The 14,398-nt window shown below is 59.1% G+C and overlaps 5 protein-coding genes across 5 annotated transcripts; 2 read left to right on the top strand and 3 right to left on the bottom strand.

Moving 5' to 3' along the window:
* Positions 1 to 277: 277 nt before the first annotated feature.
* On the top strand, positions 278 to 2,845 carry sec1 (uncharacterized protein; the record flags this gene model as incomplete). The annotated part of the gene is made up of 7 exons (XM_060599030.1): positions 278 to 305; positions 410 to 535; positions 568 to 717; positions 753 to 845; positions 884 to 1,017; positions 1,053 to 1,630; positions 1,666 to 2,845. 7 exons carry the CDS (start codon positions 278 to 280, stop codon positions 2,843 to 2,845), a joined length of 2,289 nt encoding a protein of 762 aa, XP_060455764.1.
* Positions 2,846 to 3,775: 930 nt separating this feature from the next.
* Positions 3,776 to 5,047, bottom strand: CcaverHIS019_0305680 (uncharacterized protein; the record flags this gene model as incomplete). Its single annotated transcript, XM_060599029.1, has 3 exons — positions 3,776 to 3,891; positions 3,953 to 4,811; positions 4,940 to 5,047. The coding sequence occupies 3 exons, from the start codon at positions 5,045 to 5,047 to the stop codon at positions 3,776 to 3,778; spliced, it is 1,083 nt and encodes a 360-aa protein (XP_060455763.1).
* Positions 5,048 to 6,817: 1,770 nt separating this feature from the next.
* Positions 6,818 to 9,739, bottom strand: CcaverHIS019_0305670 (uncharacterized protein; the record flags this gene model as incomplete). The annotated part of the gene is made up of 3 exons (XM_060599028.1): positions 6,818 to 6,853; positions 6,895 to 7,784; positions 7,822 to 9,739. The coding sequence occupies 3 exons, from the start codon at positions 9,737 to 9,739 to the stop codon at positions 6,818 to 6,820; spliced, it is 2,844 nt and encodes a 947-aa protein (XP_060455762.1).
* Positions 9,740 to 10,738: 999 nt separating this feature from the next.
* Positions 10,739 to 12,650, bottom strand: CCT6 (uncharacterized protein; the record flags this gene model as incomplete). The annotated part of the gene is made up of 7 exons (XM_060599027.1): positions 10,739 to 10,766; positions 10,805 to 11,258; positions 11,298 to 12,273; positions 12,316 to 12,351; positions 12,388 to 12,446; positions 12,490 to 12,532; positions 12,579 to 12,650. 7 exons carry the CDS (start codon positions 12,648 to 12,650, stop codon positions 10,739 to 10,741), a joined length of 1,668 nt encoding a protein of 555 aa, XP_060455761.1.
* Positions 12,651 to 12,973: 323 nt separating this feature from the next.
* On the top strand, positions 12,974 to 14,341 carry CcaverHIS019_0305650 (uncharacterized protein; the record flags this gene model as incomplete). The annotated part of the gene is made up of 3 exons (XM_060599026.1): positions 12,974 to 13,161; positions 13,198 to 14,119; positions 14,156 to 14,341. 3 exons carry the CDS (start codon positions 12,974 to 12,976, stop codon positions 14,339 to 14,341), a joined length of 1,296 nt encoding a protein of 431 aa, XP_060455760.1.
* Between the last annotated feature and the right edge of the window lie 57 nt (positions 14,342 to 14,398).

The raw sequence follows: 14,398 nt of genomic DNA, 5'->3' as shown, positions 1-14,398 counted from the left end.
GAGATGGGAGACGCGATCGGAAGCCGGAAGCAGATGAATAGTAGTGGGACGAGGAAGGGTTTGTTAGCAAAGGGGAATGTCAGGGTATAGTCACGTCACACAAGCCACGTCCGCAAACCAATCCTCACCCTGGGAACCCACACCACATCATCATGACACTCACAACCCCATCCAACATCTTGAATCCACAGTCCACAATCTACATCAAACTCTCCCCTATAGTCACTACTTGACTCTCTCCACCATCCTCGACCCGCAACCTGGCAGCGGCAGCGGAATGCCCCTCAAGAATCTCCTCAAGGAACGTGAGTATGCCTGCCCACCTCTTCGAGAGCCGCCACCTCGGCCTCTTCAGCCCGCAGGGAGTCTGTGGTTGTCGACATTGCGTGACCACATGCTGACACTGTAGGCTTTAGGAGCGCAATCCAGTCCATCCCACAAGGACAGTGGAAGGCTCTTGTGACAGACGCGCACTCGCAAGCGCTCCTCGACTCGGTCTACACCAAATATGACATCCTCCAGCAGAATGTGACCTGTGCGTTCACCGCCCCGCAGAGCTAACCGCAGCCATCGAGCCACTACACTCGGCACGTGGCCCCATGCAGGTCGAGGGTCTGTACATTCTCACCCCCACCGCGCAGAACGTTCAGCGTGTGATTGCCGACTTTGCGAACGGCCGCAGGACGTACACGTCAGTCCACCTTTATTTCATCGATGGTGAGCTGGCAGGGAGTGGTTGTTCTAACCCAAAGGCATCGACGATCGACTCGCAACCAGGCTCACCGACGCATTGCAACCAATGGGTGTGCTTAGGGCATTTGTCGAGTTGTACTGCAACGTCGAACGTAGGTCGTGTGACCAGTGGACCAAGTTCTGACCCCAGCGACCGAGGACCGCGTCTTCTCCATGAAGACACCGTCGGCCTTCTTTTCGTTCTACGGCCAACTGGGAGGACAGATTTCCGCCGACTTTGCAATGGAAGCGTTCCAAGACGATCTCGCCGTCACTAGCCGAACAGTGAGCTTCTGCTCGTTAGACACTAGCTCACACAGATCCTCAACGTCCTCGCCACGCTCAACGAGAACCCTTACATCCGCTACTACCAACCACACCACCACGCGCCGCTCGGCCCTCTGTCAGAGCGCGGCGTGCAGTCGTCGCGTGTGGCCCCAATAGAACCAGAGCAAAATCAGTCCTTGCGGTGGCGATCTGCTCTTGGGTCGCGATCCTCACAGAAGGCGCCTGTCGGCGACTACCTGAGCAAGAAGATTGCGGAACAGGTACAGAGCGACCTCGACGAGTACATGACCAACAACCCGGAGTTCCCAGAGGCGTCTGAACGACAGCGCGGCGTGCTCTTCGTCGTGGACCGTACGATGGATCCAGCGGCACCACTCCTCCACGAGTTCTGGTACCAGGCCATGGTCAACGACCTGCTCAAGATTGAGGATGGCACGCGGTATAAGTACAAGTACGAGAACACTGTCGGCGACAAGGAAACGCGCACGGCGGTCCTCGACGACAACGACGAGGTCTGGGTGTCGATCCGCCATCTCCACATGAAGGACGCGATTGACCGGCTCATGGCCGACTTTGGGCGATTCGTGCAAGAGCACGCTGGATTCCGAGGGTGAGCTGGACTGTCGATTCGCAAGCTGACATCAGGAACACCAACAATGTGCAGATCAACGACCTGAAAGACATGCTTGCGAGCTTGCCCCAGTTTCAGGAACAGCGCGACCAGTACTCTCTGCACCTGGACATGGCGCAAGAGTGCATGAACATGTTTGAGCATCGCAAGCTCAACCTTTCGGCCAACGTCGAACAGTGCTGTGCAACAGGTTTCACGGCAGATGGCAAGACACCCAAGACGATTGTCGAGGAGATGGTCCCACTGCTGGACGACCGGGACATCAGCCAGCTTGACAAGGTGCGCATCATCGCCCTGTACTTGATCTTCCGCGAGGGTGTCGCCGACGAGGACCGCCGCCGCCTGTACCAGCACGCGCGGCTGTCGATCACGGAGCAGGACATGATTAACAATCTCGTACACATGGGCATCAAGGTGATCAAGGACAAGGAGAACCGCTTCCGTGGTTCGCGCGTTCGCAACAAGTACTCGTCCAAGGACGACCAGTACGACCTGTCGCGGTACAAGCCGGTTGTGCAGATCATGGCCGAGGACCAGGCGTCGAACAAGCTTGACCAGTCGTCGTTCCCCTACCTGCGTGACGCGCCACAGGAACTGGCGTCCAGCAGCTCCATGCGCTCCCGCCAGCCAACACATCCCGCCGCCGCTGGCAACTCGCTCCGCTCAGCCCGGCCGATGTGGCACAAGGCGACGTCAGCCCGCCAGACCACCGATCACCAGCAGCGATACATCATCTTCGTCGCGGGCGGCATGACATACTCGGAGATTAGGCAGGCATACACGCTCTCGGCCGCGCTCGGCAAGGACATTGTGATCGGCTCGACTCACATCGTCACGCCGGAGAGCTATCTCAAGGACGTCAAGTCGCTTGGCCGCGGCGGCATCGGCGGTAACCCTCCAGGCGGACTCCCACAGCATGCCAACGCGCCAGGGAGGCCGGACTGGCGTAACCCCGCCGAACCGATGCCGTATCAGGCCATCCTGGACCAGCGGTATTGGGAGCCCGAGGTTGGCCCACCTCCAATGCCGCCACCACCCCAGCAGCAGGCGCCGCAGAAGCGAGGCGCGCTCAACGAAACGACGCGCGCGTTCTCGGAGATGAGCGTGTCGTCAACGGCGTCCAAGAACTCTAAGCACGGCGGGGAGAAGGAGAAGAAGAAGCGCAACTTGTTCAAGATGAAGTGGGACAAGTGATCATTAGGTGTGCATATGCATGGAGCTGGAGTGTAGCGTAGCTGGGTAGAGCTCTCTGGGACGAAGAGCAACATTTCCATGTATTACCAGGCCGTGCGATGTGAGGCACTGCTGTACGCCTTTCAGCGAGGAGTGGGTGAGGTAGTCTTGGCATAACTTGCTAATACAACCTCACGCTTGCAGGAGCCAAAGAAGGACCACCTAGTGTTAGCATGGACGAAAAGACATCACAAACACTCGCCCGGACTGACTCTCCTCCGTAACCCACGACCGTCCATAACTCCCGTTCCACCAAGTATTCAAGATAAAGCTCTGGGGGTGTGCTTGCTGTACCCCAGAAGGACCCGTCAGAGCAGTATTCGTGGTTCATACTTGACGTTCTAGGCGATTTTGTGGGATTTTATCATCCTCGAATTGGAAACGTTGGAAATGGATTATCTCCATGCGCGCTGGGACAAGCCTACCTGGAATTTTTGTGTGGACAGTCGCGGTGACATAAATAGAGCTCTGGATACATGGCCAAAGCCGCTGAGCACTCGCCGAAACCTGGGCCGTGTCTGGAGAGTGTTGATCCTCCACCGCAACAGAGAGCTGGCCAACACCTGCAGAGTTTATATCTGGCATATCAGAAAATCCGCGCTCAATCGTCCAGCAAGGCGCGCAGAGGCTTGGACGGTTCGCAGCATGCACGGCCTGCCCCCCCCCCCCCCCCCCCACCCCCCCAAATGGCAAACCAGATTTCAGAATATGAGACGTATTAGATGGCCGTCAAACACAAATGTTATTGTACCTGGATCAGTTGGTCAGTCCTCAAAACACGTCCTACCAATGCATATGCTAGCCTATATCAGATCATGAGTCGTACGTGCTGTGCTCGACATCGCAGCCACATTTGTGTATGCTGCGAGCAGGGGAACCGCCCAATTGCGATTAGGGGAGGACAATGTACGACCGGAGGTTCTCTGGGATGGCCTCGAGCAGACCCTTGGACTGGAGCCAGACGCGGCTGAACAGACGCGCCTGATAACGATAAGCCCCGTCAGCAACTGCAAAGTCAGCAAAACAGCCCTCAACCTCGCAAACGTCTTTTGGAAACAAGATACTTACTAACGGTGACCACGGTTGATCCCTTGCCCTTCTTCTTGGCAATCTGCTGGGCAGCCCAAACGTTCAGAGCACTGGACGCGCCGACGTATAGCCCCTCCTCGTCGAGAAGACGATAGATCATGCGGATACTCTCGGCGTCGGGCACGTAAACGGCACCAGAGAGGAGTTCGAGGTCGGGCTTGAGGTTCTCGGTGACGCGGCCCTGTCCAATACCCTCCGTGATGGAACCCGTGCCCTCGCGCGCAAGCTTGCCGTTTTCGACGAGGTTGTACAGCACTGATCCGGGCGGGTCGGCGAGATAACTCTCGACCCGCCCCTCGCTCTTCTCAACAAGGTAGCGAGTCACGCCGGCAAGCGTACCTCCCGTACCAGTCGAGCAGGTGAATGCGTCGAGCTTACCGCCCGTCTGTTCCCAGATCTCAGGACCCGTCGTGACAATATGCGCATTCCGGTTGGCAATGTTGTCGAACTGGTTTGTCCAGACGGCATTGTCGAGCGACTCGGCATACCGCCGCGCCTGGTGGTTATAGTTCATGTCGTTGTCGAACGCGACGGCCGGGACGGGACGCACATCCGCACCAAGCATGCGGAGGAGATCAATCTTCTCCTGGCTCTGCGTGTCCGGCATGTAGATGACACAGCGGTATCCGCGCGCACGGCAAACGTGAGCCAGTCCAATACCAGTGTTGCCTGCCGTTCCCTCAACCACCGTGCCTCCGGGACCGAGCTGGCCCTTCTCCTCCGCATCCTTGACGAGGTAGAGCGCCGCACGGTCCTTGATCGATCCGCCGGGCGACATGAACTCTGCCTTGGCGAGGATGTTGGCGCCCACCTCGTCCGAGACGTGCTTGAGGCGGATCTGGTGTGAGCAACAGCAAATCGAGCAGTCAGATATGACGAGAACACGCTATCACACCCAGCCACCAGCGTGATCGCGATCACGCCCGTGCATTTACGCGCCCAAAAAAGTCGGCAGCCAAAACTCACGAGCGGCGTGTTGCCAACTGCACCGACAAAGCCGTCGACGACGCGCGAGCGCGCCTCGGTCGCAAAGCCACGCGAGAGGGGCCGGAGGGCGTTGCGGAGCACAGACATGGGGTTGAGTGAGATGCAGAAAGAGCAACGTAGCGACGTTCCAACGTCGGTGACAGCTTACAACATTCATGTATTGAGTTCGGAATCGCGTGTTCCATGACGTGCTCCGTGGCGTGATCTCGCTTCCTGATCTACCCAGTCCCAAGACACCGATCGCCCGGCTGACAGAGCCAAATCGTTCACCGAGGCACGCAAAAAACGCCAGAACAAGCGCGCCACTGCTACAATTGCGACAAGACAAGACCAAAACCTAGAACCTGCTCTCCGGCTGGACTTGGACAGCGATTCAAACATCCTCGCTCAGTTGCGTGGACATGCAAAAATGGATGGTTACAAGCAGTCACGGGGAAGGGGCAATCCAGGGCACAGCTGCACTTTTCCGCTTCCTCGGCTCATTTAAGACCGGAAGTTGCGGAACACCTCCAAAAAGCCCGCAACAGGGATCGAACCTGCGACCGTCTGGTGTCCTTCGAAGCCAGACGCTCTAAAACCTCTGAGCTATACGGGCTTATGCTTTTTGAACTTTGGTGTTCCGCTAAGTTCTCAGAGTTCCACTTTCGTTTCTAGTCTTTGTGGTCCATTACAACCTCTCACAACTTCCTCTAGCATCCCTTTATGCATGGATGAATGAGATGTTTCTCCCGGTCGGTGCTGAGGGCAAGCATGAGGTGCGGAAGCATGGGAACGGTGGTTACAGAGTGCGTGTGTCGTTGCGAGATGAGCGTGCCTGAAAGTGGTGGTCCAAAGAGGTGGCCCGAAGAGGTCAGCCAGAGCAGAGCCAAGGATGGATGATCGCGGCAAGTTGTCCTGTCGGTATCGACAGTGGACTGAGAACAGGTCTCTGAGGAGTAGGTCGGAGGTGCAAAGTTAAGGATAGACGGGGCAGACCCAGATCTCATCCCAGCGGCGAGGGTGAAGACGAGTACCTGAAGCCACGCTTAGTGACCCCAGCGCCGCCAGGAAGATATGGAGGGAGCTGTACCGGCGGTCTGGAGAACGTATCGACCCGGGCGATGTCGTTGGTGTCGTGAACAGCTGCGCTGGGGTACCGAGATGCGGAGTAGGAATCCCATGTATGAAGTTGGTTCTCAGTCCGCCGACCTGTCGCCTCGTTCGTGGGAAGAGAGTTCTTGCATCCCTTCGTTCCTCACGCTATACATCTACATGGGTGGAGCGATTGGTCGGGGCGGTGCACGCTGTTGAGTAGGGGGATGGGAAGGATGGCTTGTGTGTGGGAGGGGAAAGGAGGCGTTGTCACCACCAGTGTTTATCTCGATACGATGGACAGCGTCGCATGTATCGCCTGGATGACGATGGGTTGTTGATTGTAGGGAACAAGAGAGAAGGACTGGACTACGGGAGGCAAAGGTTGGGTACGAGGAGAATGTGCTCACTGATTCAGAGGCTGTGTTTACCCCGATGGTCCGCGATCCGTTGAGCACGCTTCACGGTCGGCCCCCCCCCCCCCCCCCCCCCAAGTTGGTGAGATACGCCAGTGCACAGGTGAGGTTCGAGTTTAATCTCGCCAGCTCGCCAGCATCGGTACGTGCCCCGTCGTCACAGGACGTCCGCCATCAACAATAACTCACCAAACTGCCTCGCGCCAAGCATACAGATTCAAACATCCAAGCTCAAGCAGTTGAACTGCAGCGCACCACGAGACCATCTCAATGACCAGACATCTGCCCCAGCTGCCCTCAGCCCTTCCCATCCCTTGTTCGCGATACATTGCATTGCAGTGTGATGATTAATTAGTGCAAAATGATGGTGTTACTCGTCGTCGCTGACCTCTGATTGCGAGTCGTCCTGCCTGTCAGCTAATCCTCCGAGTATCAAAGCGAACTTACATGGCCGAAGAATGCAAACGCCTTGGGCTTCTTGGCCCCGACGTGTGGTGATCCAGAACGCGAATTGCTACTGGCGCGCACCTCGCGCGCTCGAGACCGCGACCTAGACCGGCCCTGGCGCGGTGTGCGCCCGCCGTCATAGCTGCTGTTTGAGCGGCGGCCCGCACGGTCATAGTGGTCGGGCGGGGCGAGCGTCATGTCGCTCTCTGTACGGGCGATGCCCTCTGGGAGCGGGGGTACTTCGTCTTCGGCCTCGGCGCGCTCCATGTGATCGACTGGTAGCGGCACGGTGATCGCAACGGGCGTACCCTCACCCCCAGACGAGACGCTTGGCGGGCGATTAGTAGAGTCCTGGATTTCTTCGTCGTCGTTGTCGTCTTCCTTATGGTCCTGAATCTCCACGCGCCTGAGCTTGCTCTCGACCTTGGCCAGCGCGTCGAACAGGTGCCGCTGGCTGATTGGAGGCGGGCACTCGTAGCTCGACGCGAAGCGGTCAGGAGACTGCACACCTGAACGGAACTCGCCATCGTTGTCCCTAAGATGGCGCAGCTGCGTGTGTACGCGCAGCGGCTTGGCCGGCGCAAAAGAAGTATCAATGTCGTCCCTTGGAGGAGGCGTGACCTCGCCCGCAGACTTGTCGTCAATGTCAAACTCGTCCTCTTCCGATGAGCCGTCCGAGTCGTACTCGTCGTCGCTGTCGCTGAGCCTGTTCTCCTCCTTGTGAGGGTCATACGGGTGGTCCTCCTCGACGACGACAAACGACTTCTGCCGCTCGCGCTCGTTCCACTTGAGCGTGCGCTGGATACTGCGGAACCAGTCCGTGCTCTGCTTGTCCGCACACACAGTCGGAAACGGGTACTTGGACGCAGTAATCTTGATGTGGTCGCCCTCTGATTTGTCAGCAATGGTCTGGGGTGGGTCACTTACGCTTCAGCTCCACACGGCCACGGCCGTCGAACGACGCCCACGCAGTGGAGCGAGAGTTGTAGGGCACACAGACGCGCAGTTCAATGCCGTCTGGGAGAAGCATTGGCCGGAAGGACAGAGTGTGCGGGCAGATGGGGGTGATAAGAATCGCCGGGATGCCTGGGTGCACCAGCGAGCCGCCAGCCGAGAGCGAGTAGGCGGTGGAACCGGTGGGCGTCGACACAGTGAGACCGTCGGCCTGCACGGTCGTGAGGTGGTGGTCGTCGCCAAACACCTCGAGCAGAGACACGAACGGACTGGGTCCGCGGTCAACAACGAGGTCGTTGAGCACCTCGAACTGCTCCACAGGCCTCGTCGTAAAGCACATGATCTCCTTGTCCTTGCGGTGCGAGCCCTTGTCAACGCTGCCGATGGGTGTGCCGCCCTCAAGCGCCTCCCATCCGTCCCGGTCGACCTGCTCGATGAGGATCTCGCCGCCGGGTTTACGGATCGCCTTGCGTTTCCTTCCCTTGCCGACGACCATGGATGCGTCTGGCGCGACTGCGCGGTACACAACACACGTAAAGCGCATGCGGAGGTTGACGCGTATACCGTCATCGATGCACTTGTCGAGCGTTTCCTGATACTGCTTGAAGTCAAAGTTGGTGAGGAAGCCGAGTGAGCCTAGCGCAAACGGCAGAACCGGCGGCACGATCCGCTGGAATAGCCACGAGGTGAAGAGCACGGTGCCGTCACCGCCGAGCGTGACGACAAAGTCAAAGAGCTGGGGCGAGTTAGAGCACATCTCAGCCGTCCAGTAGCGCAGCTGGCCTCGGTCCTTGCGCTGGTCGGCGCCCGAGCCGCTCGTCGCGCTCCATGAGCTCGCCATGGTTGAGATGCTCGCGCTGCTCGCACTCGCACTCGCCGAGTTCGACGACCTCCGGCGACTGGCGATCGGCTCAAACAACTGTGGGTAGTCGCGTTGCATGCCGGCAGCGTCGAAGCGTTTCGAGCTGCGCAACTGGTTGTCGACGTACACGATCATGCCGCGATCGGGCGACATGTTGCTTCTCTGGCGCACATCGGGGTTGTTGCCCGTCGCCGCCGGTTTGCGAAGCATGCAGTACAATGCGAGCTCGCGGGTGAGCGTAATGAGGCGATTGTCGCGCGCCTTCGTGACAACCAGGATCGTCTGGATGCGAGATCTCACCCGGGTGCGGCCGAGCTCGCGGCTGACCTCACGAACGCCCTGTGCCGTCTCGGCAAGCTGCCGGCTAAGCGACGACGGCTCGTCATCGTCGTCGTCATCGTCGTACTCCATGAACCCGTCGTCGTAGATGGCATTGCCGTCGAAGCGCGAAACGTTAGCGCCCTCACTTTCGTAACCCCGGTCAATCATCTCGAGTCTATCGGGGAGTGGAGGGTGTGCCGGTGTGAGGGGCTTGAGAATGCCTGGCCGGCGGGGTCGCGGCGGTACCGGCTGCTTGGCCGGCTCGATGGGCTTGCGGAGATCGTTCTGCTCATCCCGACGTCCGCGCGAAGGGGGGTGCTCGTGCTTGCCGCGCAGCCAGCCCGAGAGCGCCCCGTGCTTGTCAAGCCCTGAGTGAATGTAGTAGGGCGTCTCATTGTCGTCGACTTCGGGGCTCAAGTGCACCTTTTTCTTCGCAGGTGGATGGAGTGGGCCAGGGGGATGGACGTTGCTCATGTTGAGCGAGTTAGTCGGGGACACGCCGAGTGAGGTTGCCAGAGGCAAGGCCTTCGGTATCGAGACCTGTTGTGACAGTGGTGATGAGACGATGGGGCGTGTGCCCGATGCGCCGATGTTTGGGAGGGAAATGGTGCCGTCGGACTTGGCGCTTGACTGGAGAGAAGTCGAGGTGCCGCCGATGGCGATAGGAACCGAGCTCTTGGGCTGACTGTTGACATGAGACTGAGGCATTTTGAGTCTGGGACTTTATGACCAAGCCCGAAGCGGAAGGAACGCAGGTGCAGGCGGCGACAAAGAGGTCTGTAGGCGCACGGAGATCAGCGACTCAAAGGCCCACCAGCTAAACAGACTGGGTGCGTAAGACGGCCAGTGCACGTGCGCTTCTAATCCTTACTCGAACGCAGTCCGTCCGTGGGAGAGGCGCCGAGCGACTGTGTGCCAGTCGTGACGAGAGAGGGGTGGGTGCAGTTTGGGTGTGTGGAGACAAATTGGCCTTTGTCGGCAGAAAGCGAGGTGCTACGTCAAGAACTTTGTCGAGTGGCGTGGGGGCTGGGGGCGGGAGGCGCTAATGCCCGGAGGATTGTTTTGGATTATGGGCAGGAGCCCAGACGCCAGGCTTCGCTTGAAGATGGGTAGGACAGGACGAAATGCGAAGATGAGAAGTATGAGGAATGGAGTTATCTCTGTTATCGCTGTGAACAGTGAGGTTGAGAGGTGGACGAGGAGGGAGTATAGCTCAGTATCAGTGGTTGACGGGATGTCGGAGATGAGTCGGTGTAGGCTGAGGGTGGGTAGTGGGCCAAGCCGATCGAGAGGGTTGGAGAAGTGGAGGGATAGTGAGGGGTGCATTGTGGAGGGTGGAGGGGTGGAGGTGTGAGCCTGCCGGGCTCATCGGGCTCTCCGATTGTGCCCACCAAAACCTTTTTGGTGGAATGGCGGTTCACGGGCCGTTTGACCAGACTTTGATCCATTCCCAGGCCCTACCTAGCTACCTACGCCAGGCGCAATCGCGTCACTCTGGTTCCACCGGCCCAAGCCTCACTCCTGCCCAAATACCTCAAGCCATTTCGCCAACTGGATATCGCAAGCCCTCAAAGACAAGCATCTCAGCTCCCAACAAGCATTCCCCACACGCAATCTAACCCCAACGTGCAATGCAAACAGATCAGCTATGAGAATATCTCAACTCGGCGTCACGTCCCGACCTCTCGCATCTACGCATCGTCTCTATTACATGCCATCAGGACCGGGCTTGAGCCTGCTCAGTCAGTATCAGAAATGGGCGCAACGACTCACGATGACCGGCCTGCGCGCAGAATCTCGTCGGTACCGAGCAGGTTGACCGCAATAACCGAACAAGAGTGCAACATCTGCCGCTTGACGCGGTAGTTGTCCCACACGCCCTCGGTCACAGGGTTCATTGGCTCGCCAGACTTGAGGTCCAGGCCGACGGGGTCGTCAGTCTCCTCGGCCTCGGTCTGCAAAGCGACAATCGTGTCCTGCACATCGAAACCACCGTTCGCCGCCAGCGTCTTGGGGATCACGAGCAGCGCATCTGCAAATGCCTGCACACCGAGCTTGGTACGCCCCTTGGCCTTGGCCTTGACCTCGTTTTCCAGGTAGGTCGAGCAGGCAATCTCAAACGCACCGGCACCCGGGATGAGGCACTTGTCCTCGATCGCGTTCTTGACGGCTCGGAAGCCGTCGCGCAGCGCATCCTGGATCTGGTTCATGGTGTGCGCGTTGGGTCCTGATGTCAGCTGTCACTGTGAAAGTCTCAAGAGCTCACCCTTAATGAGCATGGTGACACTCTTGGGCTCCTTGACGTCCTCGATGAAGGTGTACTTCTCCTCGCCGAGCGTGTGCTCGTACACAAGGCCGGCCCAGCCGAGGATGTCAGGGGAGAGATCCTCGACCGAGTTCTGCGCGATACCTCCACAGGCGAGCTGGAGGCGCTCCATGTTTCGCCGCTTGGCACGGCGGAGGGCAAGGATACCGTTCTTGGCGAGCACATCGAGCGACATGGGGTCGATACCCTTCTGGTTGACAATAACAAAGCCGCGCGGCTTCTCGTCGTCGTTCATCGACTGGTCACACACAAAGTTCTTGAGCTCGACAATCTTCTTCAGTCGGTCGTCGAGGAAGCGGCGCTCCGACTCGACAAGCTTCTCGCGCTGCTCGGCTGACGAGTAGAAGAAGCCCGAGTTGACCTCGGTCTTCTCGTACTCGAGCGAGACGTTGAGGGTGAGGATGTACGCGTTCTCTACACGCTTCGGCATGTCCGGGTGGCGGGCGCCGTGGTCCATGACGAGACCGCGGATAAGCGTCGTGTCCGTTTCGGTGCGGTGCTGCATCTTCATGACCTCGATCATGTGCAAGTCGATGGGCTGGCGGTACGCCTTGGCGTCTGGCGAATCGACGAGGGGCGCAGGTGGCTGGATTGCAAGGACGGCGTCAGTGACGTCGTTGGCGAGCTTGCGCGCAAGCTGGGCGTAAAGCTTGGTCGAGAGCGAGGTGTGCGCAACGTTGATGAGGTTGGCGCGGTCAAGAGCAGGCGTCTGCTTGAACGAGTCGAGGAAGGCGAGTGCCTCCTTCTTCGCAATGTCGTAACCGTCACCAATGACACGAGGGTGCACACCCTCCTGGATGTAGCGGTCGGCCTGCTTGAGGAGTTCGCCAACAAGGAGCACAACCTGGGTCGTGCCGTCGCCAACCTGCTCGTCCTGCGCAACGGCCGTGCGCGCAATCATCGCAGCAGTGGGGTTCTATTGTTAGCTGAGTCCGCTAAAGGCCACAACCCAACTAACCTGGATCTGCATCTCGGAGAGAAGGACCTTGCCGTCCTGTGATTGTTAGTGCACCTTCCTCACACCACCAACCTTGGTCATCTTGATCTGGCCCGAACCGTCAACAAGCATCTTGATCGTGCCACGCGGGCCTGGTGTTAGATGAGGGTTCAACCGATGTACGGTTACACCCACCGAGGTTGCTCTTGACGACATTCGCGAGACCGACAGCACCAGCCTGTCTGTTAGCTGCCGTAGCCTCCCCAGCTATGAGCGCAACGTACTGTGTTGACCTGGAGCGCCTGTGTCCGGCGCACGCTCTCGGCGCGGGGGTTGATGAGCTCGAGGCTGCTCATGGCGGCGTCGCTCTGAGTGATGGGAGGAAGGAGGCGGCGCTTTTGAGCTGTTCGACTGTGTCGAAAAGGGTGGGTTAAGTTGAAAGGCGGTGGTCGACGCTTGTGAGAATGGTTGGAATGTCTTGGAATCGCCTCCAGACCGATGTGCGTGTTCGTTGAAACCTCTGAACGCGTGTCCAACTTACCAGGTGGAGGCCACGTGGCATTATCCTCCCCTTGGTTGTTTTCGCATTTCTCCGCGCCTCAACTGATTGCCACCCAACCCTCATTACAGCCTGTCACCTCTGTCATCGTCGCATCTACTCATCTTCACGGCAAATGGCATGTCTTCGCTGAACTCGGTCGTTAACAAGCTTGTGAGAGCGGCAGCTTCGGTCTCCACGGAAATATCAGACGCCGACCTGGACGCGCATGTCGCCCGCATCCTCGCAGAGGAAGCCAAGGCCAACGACAGCAAGTGGTCGGAGCTGGGCCTCGGCGCGTACCTCAAGCGCGAGCAGACCCGCGACTCGTGAGCTCACGCGCCCAGATAATAAGCTGACAGCAGGCCGGACCCGAACGCCCCAAAGCCCAACAAGCGCTTCCTGTCCAGCATCATTCGCCAAGTCGACGGGCACAACAATGCACTGCTCCGGCAGCAGGCAGAGGCGGCGCGGCAGGCGCAGCGCGCGCGCGAGCCCGTGAGAAAAGCGCGAGGGGACGGAAAGACAGGCGCAAACCGGCTATTCGGCGGTGCGCTTCGAGGGTTGGGTGACAGAGAGCGGAAGCCGTCACGTTCTGATCGCCGGGAGCGTGATGGCCGCGACCGCGAGGAGCGCAAGGTGGATGGGAACGACCGTTCTCGAAGACGCGAGCACGAGCGTGACCGTGATTCCGACCGCCGTCATGATCGGAAAGAGGAAGGCCGCGACCATCGTCATCGTGAGCGTTCTCGCTCACGCTCGCGCTCACCGCGCCGCCGCCATCACTCGGACGACGACGATGAGCGCAAGACGCGGCGCCGGTACGATTCGGACAACGAGGAGCGCCGGCAACGTCGACGCGAACAACGGGAGCACCCGTATGACGATCGCCGCGGGAAGGAGCGTGACCTCTCACATGAGCATCGGTCCGAGGACCGCCGCCGCCGCCGCGACCGTCCTCGCTCTCTCTCACACAGGCACGAGACGGAGCGCAGCAAGTCGCATCGCGATCGCGATCGGAGTCGTTCTCGCTCCCCGTCACCTCGCCGTTCTCCACCAGCTCCTCCTGTACGCTCTCGCACCCGCACCACTCAAGACACGGACGACCGCCCTCGCGAACCGTCGTCCTCACCACCGCCCCCTCCGTCGCGCATATCTCGCATGGACCGGTACTTCAAGCGCGACTACGACCCACGCCTCGACATTGGCAAGGTGCCCAGAACAGGGCCAGTGACCGCTGTGGGTTGGGACAACATGCTTGCTGTCTTGAAAGAGCGCGGGAAGAAGGTGAGCCATCCAGTCGACCTTGCAGCTAACAGCCAGCGCCGTCGAAACTCGCCTACGTTGTCGTCGTCACCCGAGCCTGAGCGTAAGGCTCGTCCCAGTGGCCTTCCACCCCAGCCTGCCGTGAGCTCGATGCCAGCGGAGATGAAGGAGATCATGGGGATGGAGTACACGCTTCGCGGCCAGATGCGCGCGTGGGACGTTGGCAAGGACACGTCTGATTAGAGCCACCAACCCCCCACCGCAGCACAGAGACACACTGAGTGTATCCATATCGCATTG

The sequence above is a fragment of the Cutaneotrichosporon cavernicola genome, assembly GCF_030864355.1.
Source record: "Cutaneotrichosporon cavernicola HIS019 DNA, chromosome: 3".
Lineage (NCBI taxonomy): Eukaryota > Fungi > Basidiomycota > Tremellomycetes > Trichosporonales > Trichosporonaceae > Cutaneotrichosporon > Cutaneotrichosporon cavernicola.
The sequence above is the reverse complement of the archived record's forward strand: the minus strand, read 5'-3'. Positions and strand labels throughout refer to the sequence as shown.